General features: G+C 44.8%; 1 protein-coding gene across 2 annotated transcripts in view; it reads right to left on the bottom strand.

The window, feature by feature from the left end:
- Positions 1-4089: 4089 nt before the first annotated feature.
- The window catches only part of SLC35E1 (solute carrier family 35 member E1), a 16647-nt gene continuing 3465 nt past the window's right edge, over positions 4090-17271 (bottom strand). For both annotated transcript variants that reach the window (XM_007104997.4, XM_055083252.1), the window contains exons 4-6: positions 16084-16209; positions 7029-7274; positions 4090-6549 (exon numbers count right to left, since the gene is read on the bottom strand). In XM_007104997.4, the coding sequence (XP_007105059.1) occupies positions 6319-6549; positions 7029-7274; positions 16084-16209 (603 nt within the window). In that variant the 3' untranslated portion in view covers positions 4090-6318. The remainder of the gene's footprint in view (positions 6550-7028; positions 7275-16083; positions 16210-17271) is intronic.

The raw sequence follows: 17271 nt of genomic DNA, 5'->3' as shown, positions 1-17271 counted from the left end.
GGCTCTTCTGGCCAAGAGCCAAAATCGAGGCTATTATGTAGTGCTTATATAACCAAAGAGAAAAATGTCCAGAACACTTTTTATTGGTGGAATTTAAAATATAGCAGTTGCGCACAGCTTAAATAATTTAGGTCTAAAGAGAAGAATGGAGTGCTTTTCTGGGGATTGCAAGTCAGTCTTTCCTGTCATCAATTGATTGCAAATGTTCACCTGTAAAGACCATTCTTGGTTCACAGAAAGGCAGGTTGGATGGTGCTTGTGGATGAAACAATGAACAAGTCAGACCTAAGCTCTTGCTCTCATCAGCCCACCGTCTGGGTAGGAAGAGACCCCATAGATCAGTAAACAAATATGTCATCTCAAAGGTGTTGTTGAGGAAAACAGAAGGGTGCTAAGACCATGATAAGGGAGGAGGGTGGTGCCTACACTGATAGGGTTATCTGAGAAGGCCCTTGGGCAGTGAGGTTTGCACTGAGATCCCACTCCAGAACCAGCTATGTGAACAGTCCAGGCAGAGGGAATGTTCTGTTTAGTATAGTGCTCAGTAATCTGGATAGTGTGATTTTTCCATGCCAGTAAAGAACTATATCAGGAAGCTTTAACTTGTGATCCACCATGGATAGATTTCAGAGATAGCACTCATTTTTGTGAGTTGAAGATAAACAGCACTTATCAGATTCTTAACGGGATCTGTGAACCAAAACACGTTACAAATCTATCTGGTCATTTTTAATGACTGCATAGGACAATGTGGTGTGGATTTACCATAATTTTTTGAAGCCAGACTCTATGGAGTCTCTTGAGTTAGTTCCACTTTTAAACCACTATTAAAAGTTTTAGTGTATACATAGATCTTGTGGTCCAAGGGTTTGCACTTTTAATGCTGACGTTGCTCAACTGCCCACCAGAAAGGTTGTACACCCACGACTACTGCTATCATACATTCATCTCATAGTGTTTAAAATGCCGTTTGAGAATGGATATGTAAGCATCACAAGGCCTCCCCCAGGCTCCTTTCAGTGGGCCAAATCAGAATCCGTTGGTCAGGAGAAAGCTGTAGAGAGAGTTGCTAGAAGTAGAGGCTTCTGCAGACCGACATGGTCTCCGAGGACCTGGGAACAAAACTCTTAAGTAAGCAAGTAAAATGCACACCCCTTGGTGACATGAACTTGCTGAGGGGCCCACCTAACAAGCAAAAAGGAAAGAATTTAAAACCCACACGCATACCCACTTTGGTCCTGCAAATGTGCTGTGAGGAATTTATCCTAGATTAGAAGCATGTGCAACATTGTGTGCTGCAAACTTATCCCATTAAAATAGTATTTAATGTGCAGCAATAGGGGTTGGTTAATTGTAGCACATCTTCTAATACCATGTACACAGACACAGAATCAAGGGATAATATTTAGTAACAGGGACATGTTTCTAGCATATTTTTTTAAAGCAGTTTACAAAATAATATGCACAATATGCCAGTTTTGAAAACAGTGCATACATCCTCTCCAGAGGCAACTGCTGTGTCCAGCTTCCTGTGTATCTTTTCAGAAATAAACTATTCACAAGCACCTTTATATATCTCAGCGATATATTTTGGAAGTTGTTCTTTATCCCATTCTTTTCGACATCTGTATAGTATAATTTTTTGGCTTTAATAATTTTTTCCTAACTTAAAAAATATATACACTATAAAAATATATACACTATAAAAGTTGTTACTAAAAAAAGTAGGGGGTTGACTGAGGAAATCTAGGCCCATCTAGACCTATGGTCTCAGTAAAGCAAAGCTTGTCACCTCATCTGCAGTAACTGAACCCCATGTGATCAACTAGCTGAAGCCATGGCAGGAAGAATGTCATGTGGGAACAGAGAAGAAGGTCCTGTCCTGTCCTAGACATGAGCATTCCTTGGGCCTGATCATATGTCACCAAAGGAACCTCTGGTCACAAAGGAGCTACCCTGGGGAAAGAAAGGAGGAGTCCAGTGTCTGGGAGCAGACATCCCTGAGGAGGGGTTCGGGCTCTGGTATCTGAGCCATGAGGCCATCCTTAAACCTGGCCCTGCCTGACTTATAAGGCAGTGACACCATCCCCAGCAGAGCCTCTTGAGGCCCTGCTGGAACCACAGCAGACAACTGCAAAGCGACTTGGGTCATCTGGACATCAGGGCTCCTTTAGGGTCTTACTTTAGCAGTGTGGCCGAGGCAAGTGAATTGAAAGGATCCCCTTTGATTGTACCAGCTCCTCTTCGGAGTGTATGACAAACGTGAGGAAAAACAAAACCACTCACTTTATTGAGGCTGCTTTGCAGGGCAAAGGGCCCTGGGCTTGGAGTCAGACGACACTTGGGTTCCAGGCTTGTTCCATGGGCCAAGCCTGACTTTCTCTGTTGCCATTTCCTTCTGTAAAATAGGACTAATACCTGCCTCTTGGGTCCTGATAGTTAAACAGCATATATAATATAAAATGTGCAAATAAAATACTCTGAATTGAAAATGCAAGCCAAAACATTCCCATATGTCGCTTGAATAATTACCCTGTACTTCCTTTAGCATTTTCTGCCCGCCTCCAACACAGCACTTGTGTGCTCCTTAGTCACACATCCATAAATTAAGCTGAGTGCTCTGAGGGTAGGAGGCTTACGTATCTGTTTCCTGTACTTGGCACAATATGCCAGTTTTGAAAAAAGTGCATATATCCTCTCCAGAGGCAACTGCTGTGTCCGGCTTCCTGTGTATCTTCTCAGAGATAAACTATTCACAAGCACCTTTATATATCTCAGCGATATATTTTGGTGCTTAGTAACTTATCACTGAACGAAAGGATTATGAATTAAAAGGATGTGGGCAATTGTTTTAGGAGAAACTCATACCCATTAACTGTGATTGAAGGAAATTCTCTGTTGGGAGTGGTTTCTGAGTAATATGGGGAGAAATGGGCTTGGAGGCAGACTTCAGTAGCTGTGTGATCCTGGACAAATGACTTAACCCCTCTGGGCCTCACAAGGTGAAGGGTAATCCTTTGTGGATTGTGTGTGAAAAGCCCACATGTAGCAGGTACTCTGTTGTTCCTCATACAGATGTAAGCACAGCTCTCACAACATTCTTGTATTTTCCATGTTATTCTGTTCAATAAAGGCATGTCATTAACTGTTAAGCTGTGATTCTAGTTTTATCCTACTGGCTCATAAATTCACAAGTCACATGTTTAAATTTTGGCTCAGAAAAGATAAAAAAGTTTCAGTACACCTGAATGTGGGAACCAAGTTGGTTTGCTCTTTCTGCCTCTTACACATTTTGTTGCTGGGCACACTGACAACAGGGTCACTCAGAAAGGGACCCTCACTGACAAACTGGGACCAATCTTGATTCCCGGGAGACCACCATTTATTTTTGGTAAATGCCATCCATGAATATACACAGTGTCATTCCCACAGAACAGTCTATAGCATGAAAAGTCCTGAAAACAAGGTGACAATTGAAAAAAAGAATTCACAATGTTCAGATTCTTCAATAATTTAATGTTCTATGCCCTTAAGGCTGTTAGACCTTAAGGTATCCAGGTCTGGTTATGTCCCAGTGATAACAGAGGACCTGTTGCATGATGTATGCCAAAATACACAGTAAAATCCAGAAGTTCCAAGTGCTTCTTCATTTGAACCTATTTGGCTTCTCTCCTTTGTAACAGGGGTTTGATTTTCCCAATAACGAATGAATTAAAATAAGGTGCTTAAAAATTCCACACTGAGTCTCAAGATAGTGAACAAACACTATTTAAAAATGCCCTCTGAGCCTCAGTTTCCCCTTCTGAAAAACGAAGGAGTTGGGCTTGAGTTAGTTTTGCAGACCATACCACGGATGGGTGAACTAGTTGTCACAATCCCCAGCAGTGAGGAGGTGAGGGGAACCCAGCTGCAAATGTGGATGTGAGAGTGGGGTGGAGGGTTGAGCCAGGGCAGCAAGTGGCTGGAAAACTGGCCTTCAAGAGGTCAGTGTCAGCTTTGAACTTTCAAGTCTCAAAAGTATGTCTTTGTCTTTTTTTTTTTTTTTTTTTTTGGTGGTATGCGGGCCTCCCTCTGCTGTGGCCTCTCGGCAGGCGGACGCGCAACCACTGCGCCACCAGGGAAGCCCTGTCTTTGTCTTTTGATCTGATGATTTGGTCTAATATGATTGTCTCTCATTCCAGTGTATGTACTCACTGTAGATTTATGTACAGAACTAAATATCCCATTTATTCATGTATAAACCGTAATAAAACCAGTCAGATATTTCCCCTCACCAGCAGATCTTGCACTGGAAAAGGAAAACAAATATACACATTTCAGCAACCTCAGAAATTTCGTTAAACCTGCATAGAGGCATAATTGATTTTGGAGTTCAATTATACGTTCAAGGAATCAGTTCCTATCATAAAGACAACTACGGTAATGTCTATGCTGTGCAAAATTATCCCCATTTATTGTGGTTCAACTGTAGACTCTACTGCCTCTGGTGAAGGCACTCAGCAAGTTCTTTTCACAAATTACACCCTTCAGAATGGCCCCTTCCTGTTTTACACAGCATTGTCTCAGAACTTGTGGCCAAAGTAATTCAAAAGCAAGACAACGACAAACAGGGACTCCTTGAGGGCAGTGGTACTGAACTCACAGGCCACAAGGGGTCCCTGTGGCCCATTCATAAGCTGACAAAAGTGTAACCTCTAAGTACAAAATTCTAATTATCAAAAACAGGAGTCAAGCGGTACTTCCTGGTGAAACAGAACCGTCTCACATGCCAGGAGGTAGAGGGTGACCCGATATCCCATCTGCTGATCAAGCCAAGAGGCTGGGAACAGGGCTGAAGGAAGAAGGCTGCCATCAGCGAAGACCCTAAGAGCCAAGCAAGTGGTCCTTTCAGAGGGCACAGTCTCTCGTGATGCCAGGTGTACCGACCTGGACCTCAGCACATGGGTTACCCACTAGGGTCACATAATTTTCCTGGAGTGATTTTGCCAAAACCCAAACTTTTTCTTGACCAAAGACTGATTTGGCAAACCAAATCCTAGCTTGGTGCTTGCCTCTTCACTGGGACATGATTCAGATCCTAATGCAAACACCACAAGAACAGCTAATGGAAATCAGAGCACTGAGCTCTCATCTATGACACAGACTATCGAGATGACATTCTTGATTCATCTCACTTTCAGGGACTGGTCACTAGAAAAGCTAGTGACCAGCTTTTCAAAACACTTCCTTCCTACTAAACGCAGAAATGTGCCAAGACAGGCATCACCAGCAATTTTTCTTGTTTTAAATGCTTAAAAACAAAAGGGTTTTCCAACCATAAGCCGATCCTCATGCATCCTGCGTCCCCTAAGGGGGACGGGGGCATAAAAACACAGACAGCTACAAAATTTGCCCTAGAAAAATGCAAGATCCTCATAAAGCCAACATCCCCCCACCAAACATCCTACTAAGTCAGCACAGAAGTGGTGAAGGCTCAAGAAACAAAACAAGTATTATAGAAATAGAGCTTGAAACACTGGACATGATTTCCTCATGATCCTTCTCACAGCCCTGTGTCCCCTCCTTGCCGCTCCGAGAGGAGAGATGCCCTGCTCCAGCAAGGGAAGAGGGAGCCCAGGAGACAGTGGCCACCTTTCCCTCTGGATCCGGGCACACGCCACCTCCGACTTTTGGGTCAGAATCAGGCTCTAAGAATTCAATGCTAATTACAATAGCTTTGCACTGGGGAACGTTTGCCAGAACTGCAAACAGCCATGGGGCTGCTCAGAAAGCTGAGTCCATCTTTGTGGCTGGAGATGTTTTCAGTAACCGTTACACTCCTCTGCTCCATGGCTGCACCAGTCCTCCGCCTACCTGAGCAGTGGAATTAAAGCGGCTAGTCTGTCACCAAGCACCACCCTAGGGTCCCTTCCTTGCCACCCTCCCTGCAAACCACCTCCTGCCCACTCCGAGGCCTGTCCTTTCCAGAGAGGGTCCTGGCTGTTAGCTGGAAAACAGAACAAGAACGCTGAAAAACATGACTTGGGAAGTAAGTCCACACAGGCAAAAGCCAGACGAGATTTCCATATGGCGACGCAGCCCTCAGAAGACAGACTCCAGGAAGAAAGGGCATGAAACACCGGAGCTCGGGGGCAGTGGTCCCCACTGCAGGGACGGCATCCTGCTGCCCCCAGAGGGCCGGGAACCCCAGGGTCTTCTGATGGTTCTGCACCGTCCCCCCTTGGCCGGGTTGTACATTCACTGGTTGTCAGAAGTTTCTGGTACTGCCGGGGGGTAAGAGGGAGGACTGGCAGAATGCCCTGCCCTGGTCGCTAGACTCTACACGTCGTAACGGTTCAAAGTGTACGAGTTTGGGTAGCTCTGCCGGCTGTACTGGAAGTGATCTGTCAAGACGTTGTTGCGGCCGTACTGATAGTCCCCGTGCTGGGGAAAGAGAATGCCGTTGTGGGGCTTCTCCAGGGCGCTCCGATGATGCTCCTTACTGCTCAGGTCCCCCGTCGTGACGGGGAGGAGGTGCTTCCGGGCTTGCTGATTCGCGTCATACTTGGTCTGCGAGGTCAAGAGAGCAGGGAGACCATTGGCTCCTTGTCCGGGACACGCACAGAGGACAGAGGGGAGCTCGAGATTCATGGCCAAGCAGCCTTCAAGGCCAACACAAGTGTCACCCCTAGCGGGGCTGGGCATGGCCAGTGAACTGTTATTGGACCGGCCCTACCTGTCAGCCATCCCACAGCCTTACATCGGAACAAACAATCTTCGCAAGGAGGGAGTGAGATTCCCGATTAAGCCTCAGTAGACCCGAGAGCCACGCTGGAGTGAGGCAAGAGCCTGGGGTCATGTACGCAGGAAAAGGAAGCCCCGGGCAGAGGGGGCTGAGCCTAGACCATAAACCAGTCAGTGGCAAAGCTGGCAGCTGGAACCCGGGCCTCTTGGTTCCTGGTGAGGCCCCTTCCATTCCCCGCCCCGAGCAACTCTTGGTAGACTCCCTGGGCGTCCTGGGGGACAGCCTCCCCCCACCCCAGACTCACCTTGTTGTACAGAAAGACTCCCAGGATGGCTGTCATCATGCCCAGGACGTTGGTGCTGGTGACTGGGTTTCGCAGCAGGATCAGGGACACCGTGATGACCATGATTCTCTTGGTGGCGTTGGCGACCGAGTAGCTCAGAGGGCTGATGAGGTTGAGGATGCTGAAGGCAATGACGTTCTGGGCAAAGTTACAGAAGCCGCTGACAGCCAGGAGCAGAAGCGTCCAAGGCCACTGGGACACAGAGGTCTACAGAGACAGGAGAGCGAGAACAGCACTGTGGTCACATGCTTGCCCTGGCGGGGGTGGTGACACAGTGGCTTATCGGGGTCACACATTCGCTGGGGAACAGACCCAGGTGGGTCATCGTGTGATACCAGGTGCTTTATCTGTACAACCTCTGACCTTCCCGACACTCTGCATGGAGCAACAATAATAATAATCACCACCCTTTCCTGCTGAGGAAGCGGAGGTTCAGGGGGACATCAGCTACCCAAGAGGTGCAGAGTATGACACAAACCAAAGCCTTCCCTTGTCCCTGTACAGTGAGGGCCAGGGCTCTGGGTTAGCAGAGCGAGGTCTGCTTTCTGGACATCACCTCAGTCTGTTTGGGCTGCTAAGACAAAATACCACAGGCTGGGGGTGCTTACAAACAACAGATGTTTACTTCTCACAGTTCTGGAGGCTGGAAGTTCAAGATCAAGGCGCCAGTAGATTCTGCATCTGGTGAGAGCCCTTTTCCTGGTTCCGGGTGGCACCTTCTCACTGGGTCCTCACATGGAAGAAGTGGCAAGGGAGCTCTCTGGGGTCTCTTTTTTTTTTTTTTTTTTTGTGGTATGCGGGCCTTCCTCTGTTGCGGCCTCTCCCGTTGCGGAGCACAGGCTCCGGACGCGCAGGCTCAGCGGCCATGGCCCACGGGCCCAGCCGCTCCGCGGCATGTGGGATCCTCCCATACTGGGGCGCGAACCCGGTTCCCCTGCATCGGCAGGCGGACGCGCAACCACTGCGCCATCAGGGAAGCCCTGGGGTCTCTTTTATAAGGGCATGAATCCTATTCATGACGGCTCCACCCTCATGACCTAATCACCTCCAAAAGTCCCCACCTCCTAACACCATCATGTTTGGGGCTTAGGTTTCAACATACGAATTTGGGGGGGGGGTGACAGACATTTAAACCATAGACATGATGCATGTATAAAATGGGGAGGTCCTGGGAAGGCAGTCTCTGGGTGTGTGAAGACCACGCCCCCCCCGCAAGGCTGGGAGTCAGAGGCTCTGGGTCTGCCCCATCGCTGGAAACCCCCGGGCAAGCTGCTCGACCTCTCTGTTTTCTTCATCTATGAAATGGGGAAGATTGACCCCTGATAAGTCCACACAAGGCTGCTGCTATGAGGATCAAATGCAATCATAGCTTTGAAAGTGCTTTAAAACAATCCCAAGCCAAACTAACAGGAAGTGATGCTATCATCAAAACTTTAGTTACCATTTGACCCTCACCAGAAGGAAGCCACCCTAATGAAGGGGGCCCAGAAGTCAGGAAACCACAACTAGCAGACATCGGGACCACAGAACTCCTCAAAGAGCCTGGGCTGATCCCAGGCCAGTCCCCAGGCTGCTCTGGCCTTTGACAAAGGAGGATGCAGCTGGGTCCCCCCAGGACAGTGGTGTCTAGTGGCCCTGCCAGGATGGGAGCTGCAGCAATCTTAGGGCAGCGGCCTGATTCTATCTCTACCACCCTCTGATAGGGAACGATCACGTAGTCCTCTTAAAGGTGAGGGAGATCTGAGTAGGTGACCTGCTCAGAACGTTGCCCTAGTTGGGATGATAGCCTCTGTAAGGCATGTGAGCCCACCAGCACGCCTTCAGGGTGAGCTGGCCTGTTCTCCCAGCAATTCTTCCCTGAGGTGACCCATATGGACTTCCAAGCTATTTTTACAAGGCAGCCAGCTTGCAAAGATATCTACCAGGAAAGGAACCCAGCCAATCCAGCTTTTTAAAAGAACTGAATAACAATAAAGTCAAGTGTTTCTTCCTCCCAGTGGATAGTTCCATGTGTTTTCACACATATATTGATTCATGTAGCCAACACTGCAATCAGGATTCAGAACAGCTCCATCACCCCATAACACTCCCCAGGGCTTCTCTATGCAAACCCACTCCCCCAACCTAAGCAACCACTGATATGTTCTTCATGATAGGTTCATCTTTTGGAGACTGTCCTATAAATGGAATGATACAGCATGGAACCTTCTCAGACAGGTTTCTTTCATTCAGCATAATGCCTCTGACCCCCACCCCCACCCCCACCCCGCCCTGTCAAGTTGTTGTAAGGGATGACAGTTGCTATTGCTGAGAAATGTTCTGCTGTACAAACATACCAAAGTTACCTTAACCATTCACCCGCTGAATGACATTTGGGTTGTTTCCAATACTTTGTGATCATGAATAGAGTTGCTATAAACATTCATCTACAGGCTTCTGTGTGAATGTGAGTTTCATTTCTGTAGAGTAAATACCCAGGAGTGAGACTGCTGGGACATATGGTCAGTGTATGTTTAACTTCAGAAGAAACTCCCAAATGTTTTCCAGAGTGGCTGCATGATTTTGCACTTGCTCCAACGATATATGAGAATTCCAGTTGTGGCCCAGCCTTGACAAACATGGTACTGCCAGTACTTTTTATTGTAGCCATCCTACTGGATACGAAGTAGCATCTCATCTTGGTTTTAATTTGCTTTTCCCTAATGACTAATGATGTTGAAAGTATTTCACATGCCATCTGTACAATCACAATGGTGAAGTTCAAGTCTTTTGCCCATTTTTAAGCAAGTTGTTTTCCTACTATTGAATTTTGAGAGTTCTTTATATATCCTGAACACAAGTCCTCTGTCAGTATCTCATTGGCAAATATTTTTTCCCAGTCTGTAGCTTGTCTTTCTTTCACTTAATAGTGTATTGGAAAGCAAATTTTTTAATTTTGATGAAGCCCCCATTTACCAATTTTTTTCTTTATGGACTTTGCTTTTGGTGTAATGTCTAAGAACTAATCCCAAGTCATGAAGATTTTTCTTCTGTTTTCTTCTAAAGGTTATCATTTTTGCTCTTAAATTTAGGTCTAGAATACATTATGAATTAAATTTTGTATAATGTGTGAGTTTGAAGTCAAGGCTCAGTTTTTGCTAATGGATGTCCAATTGTTCCAACACCATTTGTTAAAGAAACTATCCTTTCTCCATTGAATTGCCTTTGAACCTTCATCAAAGATCAGTTACCCATATTTGTGAGTATAAGTTCAAACTGTCTATTCTGCTTCACTGATCGATCTCTCTCCACCAATATCCATACCTTTATATTAAGTCTTAAAATTATGTAATGTGATTCCTCCAACTTTATTCTTCTCTCTCAAACTCTTTTGGCTATTCCAGTTCTCTTGCCAGTCAATGTATGTAAATTTTCCAATTAGCTTTTCTATATAAAAAAAATTTAATGTATATAGGTATATATCTCCATGTATACACACACGCACAGATAGATTAGTATCTCAACTTTTTTTTCATTTACACCTTTGACAAGGAGAAAAATTAAAGTTAAAATTTAAATAGTGATTTATAGTTGAATTAATACTAAAGAATAAGATTTCGTTGGGTAGAGAGAATTTTATTTCGTCCTTTCAAATCTGTATTTCTTTATTCTTTTTCTTGTCTTATTGCCCTGGCTATGATGTCAAGTGTGATGTGGAATATGCATGTTGAAAGTAAACATCTTTACCTTATTCCTGAATTTAGGGGGAAAAGCCTTCAATCTTTTATCATTATGATGTTAACTATATATGCCCTTGATCAAGTTGAGGTAGTTTCCTTCTATTTCTAGTTTGTTGACTTTTTACAACTCATGACTGGATGCTGGACTTTGTCAAATGCCTTTTCTGCATCAGTTGGTATGAATAAATGATTTTTGTTCGACTATTATAGTAGATTACACTGACTGATTTTCAAGTATTTAATTAGCCTTGCATTCTTGATTTAAATCCCACTTTTTCATAGTGTAGCATGCTTTTTATATATCACTGCATTTGATTTGTTCTAATACTTTGTTAAGGACTTTTGCCTGCATGTTCATGAGGGATTTTGGTCTTTTTCTTGGTTTTGTTATGAGCCAAAACTGTTCCTTTCCTTTTCTGTTTTCTGGAGGAGATTGTATAGAACTGGTGTTTATTTTTCCTTAAGTGTTTTGGTAGAAATTACCAGTAAAACCATCTGGGCCGGATGACTTCTTTTTAGAAGGTTTTAAACTATGAATTCAATTTCTTTAATAGCTATAAGACTCAGGTTATCTTCTTCATCTCGAGTGGGTGCGTTTTGATAGTTTGTGGTTTATGAGGAACTGGTCTATTTCATCTGTTGTTGAATTTATGTGTGTAGAGCTGTCAGTAGTATTCTTAGGGTTTTAAGGTCTGTGAGTTCTGCAGTGCTATTCCCTCTTTCATTCCTGATATTTGTAGTGTCTTCTCTCTCTCTCTCTCTTTTTTGTTTTTGGTCAGTTTTGCTTCAGTTGAAAAAATTTTTTTTTTCTCCCTTGAGACTTCCTCTTTGGCCCAGGGATTATTTAGAAATGTGCTGTTTAATTTCCAAGTGTTCGGAGATTTTCTCATTACCTTTCTGTTATTTACTTCCGATTTCATCATGATCAGAGAATATACTTTGCATGTTTCCAATCCTTTTGTTAAGGTTTGTTTTGTAACAAAGAATATGATCTTGGTGAATGTTCCACATGTACACTTGAAAGAATGCCTATTCTGCTGTTGTTGGGTAGTGTATTCTGTAAATGTCAGTGAGACATCCAGTTGGTTGACTGTGGTATTCAGTTCTTTATTCTTGCTGATTTTCTATAGTTCTGTTGATTTTGAAGATTCTATATTTGCTGGATATAGAATTATCTGTTGATAGTTCCTTAGTGTCAGTACTTTAAAAAAACTGTTATTCTACTTTTGGTTTTCATTGTTTCTGATGAGAAACCCGCAGTCATCCAAATCGCTGTTCTATAAATACTGCATCATTTTTCTCTGGCTGTTTTCAAAGATTTTTTTCTTTGTCTTTTCATCTTTTTCTCTCTGCGGTTTAAACTGGATAATTTCTATTGATTTATCTTCAAGTTATGGACTTTCCTCTGTCACCTCCATTCTGCTTAGCCCATCCAGTGAGTTTTTAAGCTGTTTTTTCCATTCTGAAACTTCCATTTGGTTCTATCTATCTTCTGTTCTTCCCATTTGTTTCAAGAGCATTCTTGGAGCATGATTATATATCATTGCTTTAAAGTCTTTGTCCAATAATTACAATATCTGGGTCATCCCAGTGTTGGCATCTGTTGATTATCTTTTCCCACAAGACCTGAAATTTTCCTGGTTCTTCATATGCCAAGTAATTTTGGATTATATCCTGGACAGTTAGAATACTATAAGACTGTAGGTCTTATTTAAGTCCTGTGGGGAATGTTGATATTTGGTTTTAGCAGACTCAGTTGGGTTCAGGCTACAAGCTTGAGCAGCCTCCTGTGAGTTGTGGTTCCAATGTCAGTTCTGTTTTCAAAGCCTTTTCAGTGGTACACAGCTCTGTCCTGAGTGTGCTCTACCCAGTGTTCACTTTTGGTCCTAGGTAGTAGTCTATCCTGTCTTTGTATGCTGCTAGGATCAGATTCCCATGTGCGCAGCTCAGGAGTGGGCCCAGGATTTCATGTTTTATGAGGTCGCTTTCTCTGGGTTCCTCCTCTCCATGTCTCCTTGGTACTTTATGGTTTCTGAGGGCTCCCTCTTTCAGTCCTCCAGTCAGAAAGAAGTTGGAATTAATTAATCCATTCTGCTGTGTCTTTCCCACAACTGCACCTCCTTTCGGGGGCCAAGCAGTGGGAGGATGAAGGGAGAAAAAAAAATGCAATGGGGCTAATCCCATCCTGTGACTGTAGAGGGAGGCTGCCCCCCTCAGCATCTCAGGTGCCTGTGGGACCTGCTGCCGCCACTACCATGGGATTGCTGGGGGCCTGGGATGCGAGAGAACAAAGGAAACAGAGAAAATGGGGGATTTCCTCTGCTCTCTCTGAACATCAGGAATCTCCTTTCCCCGGTCTGCAAGCCAGCGTAGAGGGCTTTTGACTCTGTTCTCCCCCAGGGCCCACTCCTGCATTTCCGGCTGCCTTGAGTCCAGGCTGGAGACACAGGAGGCAAAAGAAAGGCAAACTCACAGATGGCTCAGTGGTACTTTGCAATCTGGTTTTCTCTACCAGCCTGCCTACTCCCATTTACTTTCCAGTTTTCAAATACCTGTTTTACACATCCTGTCCAAACTTTAAAACTAGGCTTCCTGCTCCCAAGTCTGGTGATCTGTGCCTGGCTTCAGCTGAACTGTTGGCATCAGGGCTGGGCGTGTCTGGGAACCACCCGCTGTAGCCTTTGCTTCTTGGTAACATGGCGAGTAGCAGGCCCCAGCTGATATTCTCCGACCTGAGCCTCCTTCCTCCTACTATGGAGCGCCGCACTGGAACAGAGCTAACTCACCTGGCTGCTGTGGGAGACACGGGGCAGAGAGGAGGAGCCCCGACAGGAACCCCCCCTTCAGGCGGCAGCACTGTGGACTACTGCATGCTCCTAGGGCTGCTGTTAAAATGCACAAGGGCCCATTCAAGGTAAAAAATAGATGGCCTCAATGAGAAAAACTAGAAGAAAACCGAAAAATGTCCAAAATACAATAGAAAAGCAAAGCAAAGAGAGCAGACAAAAAAAAAAAAGAGAGCAGAGCAAAGCCTACGTATACCTGTTTGAGTGTATACACACAGACCCCAATGAGCTGCAACAGGACAGTGTAACAGAACTGATGCCAAACCTATAGACAATACTATGCAGCCAATAAAAGGAACAAAAAAGACCTACAGATCAGTATGGAGTGATCTTCAGACATGTCATTGAGTGAAAAGAGCAAGGCACTCTTTTCTAAGTATCTAAAAAGCCACTTTTTGTGTAAGGAGGAGGGAGGTATGAACACACTTGGCCCTCAGTATCTGTGGGGCGTTGGTCCCAGGAACCCGCAATCTGAGGATGCTCAAAGTCTCTCATATAAAATGGCATAGTACAATTTATAGTCGGCCCTCCGTATCTGTGGGTTTCACATCTGCAGATTCAACCAACCTCAGATGAAAATTTTGATCCTTGGTTGAATATGGGGACTTGAAACCCATGGATATGGAGGGCTGACTGTATATAGAAATTTGCTTGTGTCTGCGAAAAGAAACACTGAGAGGGTAAACCAAGATCATAAAAATGGCTACTTATGGGGGTCGGCAGTGGGGAGGCAACAGGGACTGAAGTTAGACTTCTTTGAATAAACCCTGTCATATCATTTGGGCTTGGAAATATAAAGGTTTGATATATTCAGTGAGGAAAAAAAAATTGCCTAGAAGTTGAAAACAAATGGAAGGAACCCAGATGCACAAGAAGTTGGTGACAGAGGCACAATGTGAAAACAGTTATTTTAAGTGCCCTTAGAACACAGTATTCCAGTTGTACATCTGTAACGAAACCTGTTTTAAGGACAAACCGAGCTGCAAAGAAATCTTAACTGTTTCTCTGTACGCTACCTGCAGTTGTCTGGTAGGGATTCTCACTCTGAAGCAGTTATATGTGTGTACAGTAGAATCATGTATGAACAGTTTCTGTAGTATATTGCGAATAAGAAACGTTGTGAGAAACCAAATGTACCAGAAAAGACACACACACACACAAAATCAAAGCAGTGATAAATCATGCAATGTTGAATTGGAATTAGAATGAATCAGGATAAACTCTCCCCTCCGCCACCAAATACGTCTTTCCTAGTTTTTTACTGCCAAGTCTTAAAAACAATGACAACCCAACAGCAGTGAGCACGCGCGGCACTGAGATGGTATCTCTAAACACGACTCTCTCTCTCTGCTAAAAGCAACCCGGGTCCCTGAAGGAGTGGCTGATTGCAGGTCTGGGATGGGAGGCGCACAAGATGAGGAAGGACATCCTGTGGGGCCAAAAGTTACCCAAGGCTGATATGTGCTATCAGAAGGGCAGGGAGCCAATAAGAAGGACTCCATAAGCCCAGACAGGATACTCTGAATATTTAAAAAATTAAATGTACAACTGAGAAACATAAGTTCACAATGATACTGAAAAGTAAATAAATCAAAGAACCCTCCTTCACCCAAAAGAAACCCTCAACTCCCTGGTTAACACTCCCTGGTTTTCTTTACTCTGAAAACTGGTAACTAGAAGGAAAGAGAAGCAGTAAACTGCTTTTCATGTACTGTACTTCCAGGTAACAAACTAGTTCCGGTTGATGATGGAAAGTTCTTCACAGAAACATTATAGCTAATCAACACGGAAGGGAAGTTAGAACACAGAGCCACAGTTGCCTCACCTGGAAACCAGAGATAACCTCCACTACGTCCATAGGTGGTGGTAGGGATTAAAGACCAATGTCAAGAATCCAGTCAGACCTCATTAAGCCCTAATAAACATTGACTCCACCTAACTCGGGCCTGGAAGAACCTCCTTCTTATCACTGTCACCTGCATTAGTTTCTAGCACATTCTCTGGAGGCTGGTCCTGTAGGTGGTGGGAAGATGCTCTTTCCTGTGCCCAGAGAGCTATGGATACATCTGGTGCCAATGGAAGTACAGAGGTGACACCAAGAAAGGACTCGAGCAGTGCAAGCACAGTTTCCAAAAGGCAAAGTGAGATCTGAACCAGACTGTTAGGATGGGAAAGTTGCCTGTGCTGGCATTTTTTTCTTCCTTGAATGCACTGGCACAAATGCAGCAGCTATCAGCAGCTGGGATGTAGCACGACAGAGAAGGAATTGCACAGGCAGCCTTCTTACTCGACTGCAAGCAGTGTGAGTCATCAAAGAGCTGAGGGCTATAAGGGCTGGCTGTCAGAGGCCTCAGATGCCCCAAAGTCAACACAGAGGCGTAACTCCCTGACAAAGCGCCTGCTTTGGAACCAGTTAAGAAAAGGGCATGTTCTTGACACAGGCCAACTCACCAGGTCGCTGCTGACCAGGAAAGCCGAGAGGTCCACCAGGACCCACGTGGGGATCATAAAAAAGACAGCATGGCAGCCCAAGATGTTCAGCAGCCGGAGATGGTGGATCCTTGAATCTCTTAATACCTGAAGGGAGAAAACCTCTTTAAAGGGTGATCGAAACTATAAGTGGCAAGAGGGGCTCCGCTTACCCAGGCCCCAAACATGGTGACTGTACATTAACCCTGACATCTGACCTTGACTGCCAAACCTGAAAGTGCACCTATGACGAGACACACAGCCCATGTCCAAAACAAGCACGATGTTTCGTACATGAAGGACCGAGAAAAGAAAAAAAACAAAACAAAAAACAAAAACAAAAAACACCAACACTCAATGCTGGTGAAGCTACAGTAAAACAGGCACTCTGAAATGACACTGATTAATGTCTAAATTGGCATATAGTTCCAGAAAACAACCAGGCAAAGTATATCAAGAGCCATAAACATCTCATACCCTCTGACCCAAGAACTGTAAACCTATCAAAAGGAAATAATCTGAGAGACAGAAAAATGTTATGCACAAAGACGTTCATTACAATATTATTTATAGTGAATAGCTGGAAATAATCTGCAACAGGGAAACTGCGTTACTTGTGATACCTGAAAAGATGTGATTATTACTGGAGTTAGGAGCAATAACTTTCAATGATATGGGAGCATGCAGTATTGTAATAATAAATGAACGAAGCAGAATTTGAAAAGTATGTATAATATTACAACTCTAAAAACTGTGCAGGAAAAAACTCTAGCATTCAATAGTAGTTCTCCTTAGGGGACAGCACTGCAACTTTCCTCAGTAAAGAGGAAACCCTGCGGCAGGGGGCAGGTCTCCCTTGATTCTTTGTCTCCAGCACCTACTATGGTGCCTGGCACACAGTAGGTGCTCAGTAAGTTTTCTGATTTCTTTTCATTGGGCTTTTCTCCATTTTTTCACATTGAACGTAGGCGAACTTTATAATAAAAAAACAAAAAAGCTATTTAAAAACCAAACAAGGGCTTCCCTGGTGGCGCAGTGGTTGCGCGTCCGCCTGCCGATGCAGGGGAACCGGGTTCGCGCCCCGGTCTGGGAGGATCCCACATGCCGCGGAGCGGCTGGGCCCGTGAGCCATGGCCGCTGAGCCTGCGCGTCCGGAGCCTGTGCTCCGCA

This window comes from Physeter macrocephalus, unplaced genomic scaffold (genome assembly GCF_002837175.3).
Source record: "Physeter macrocephalus isolate SW-GA unplaced genomic scaffold, ASM283717v5 random_511, whole genome shotgun sequence".
In the NCBI taxonomy this organism is placed as follows: Eukaryota; Metazoa; Chordata; class Mammalia; order Artiodactyla; family Physeteridae; genus Physeter; species Physeter macrocephalus.
Note: the sequence above shows the minus strand (reverse complement) of the source record. Positions and strands in the feature narration are given on the sequence as shown.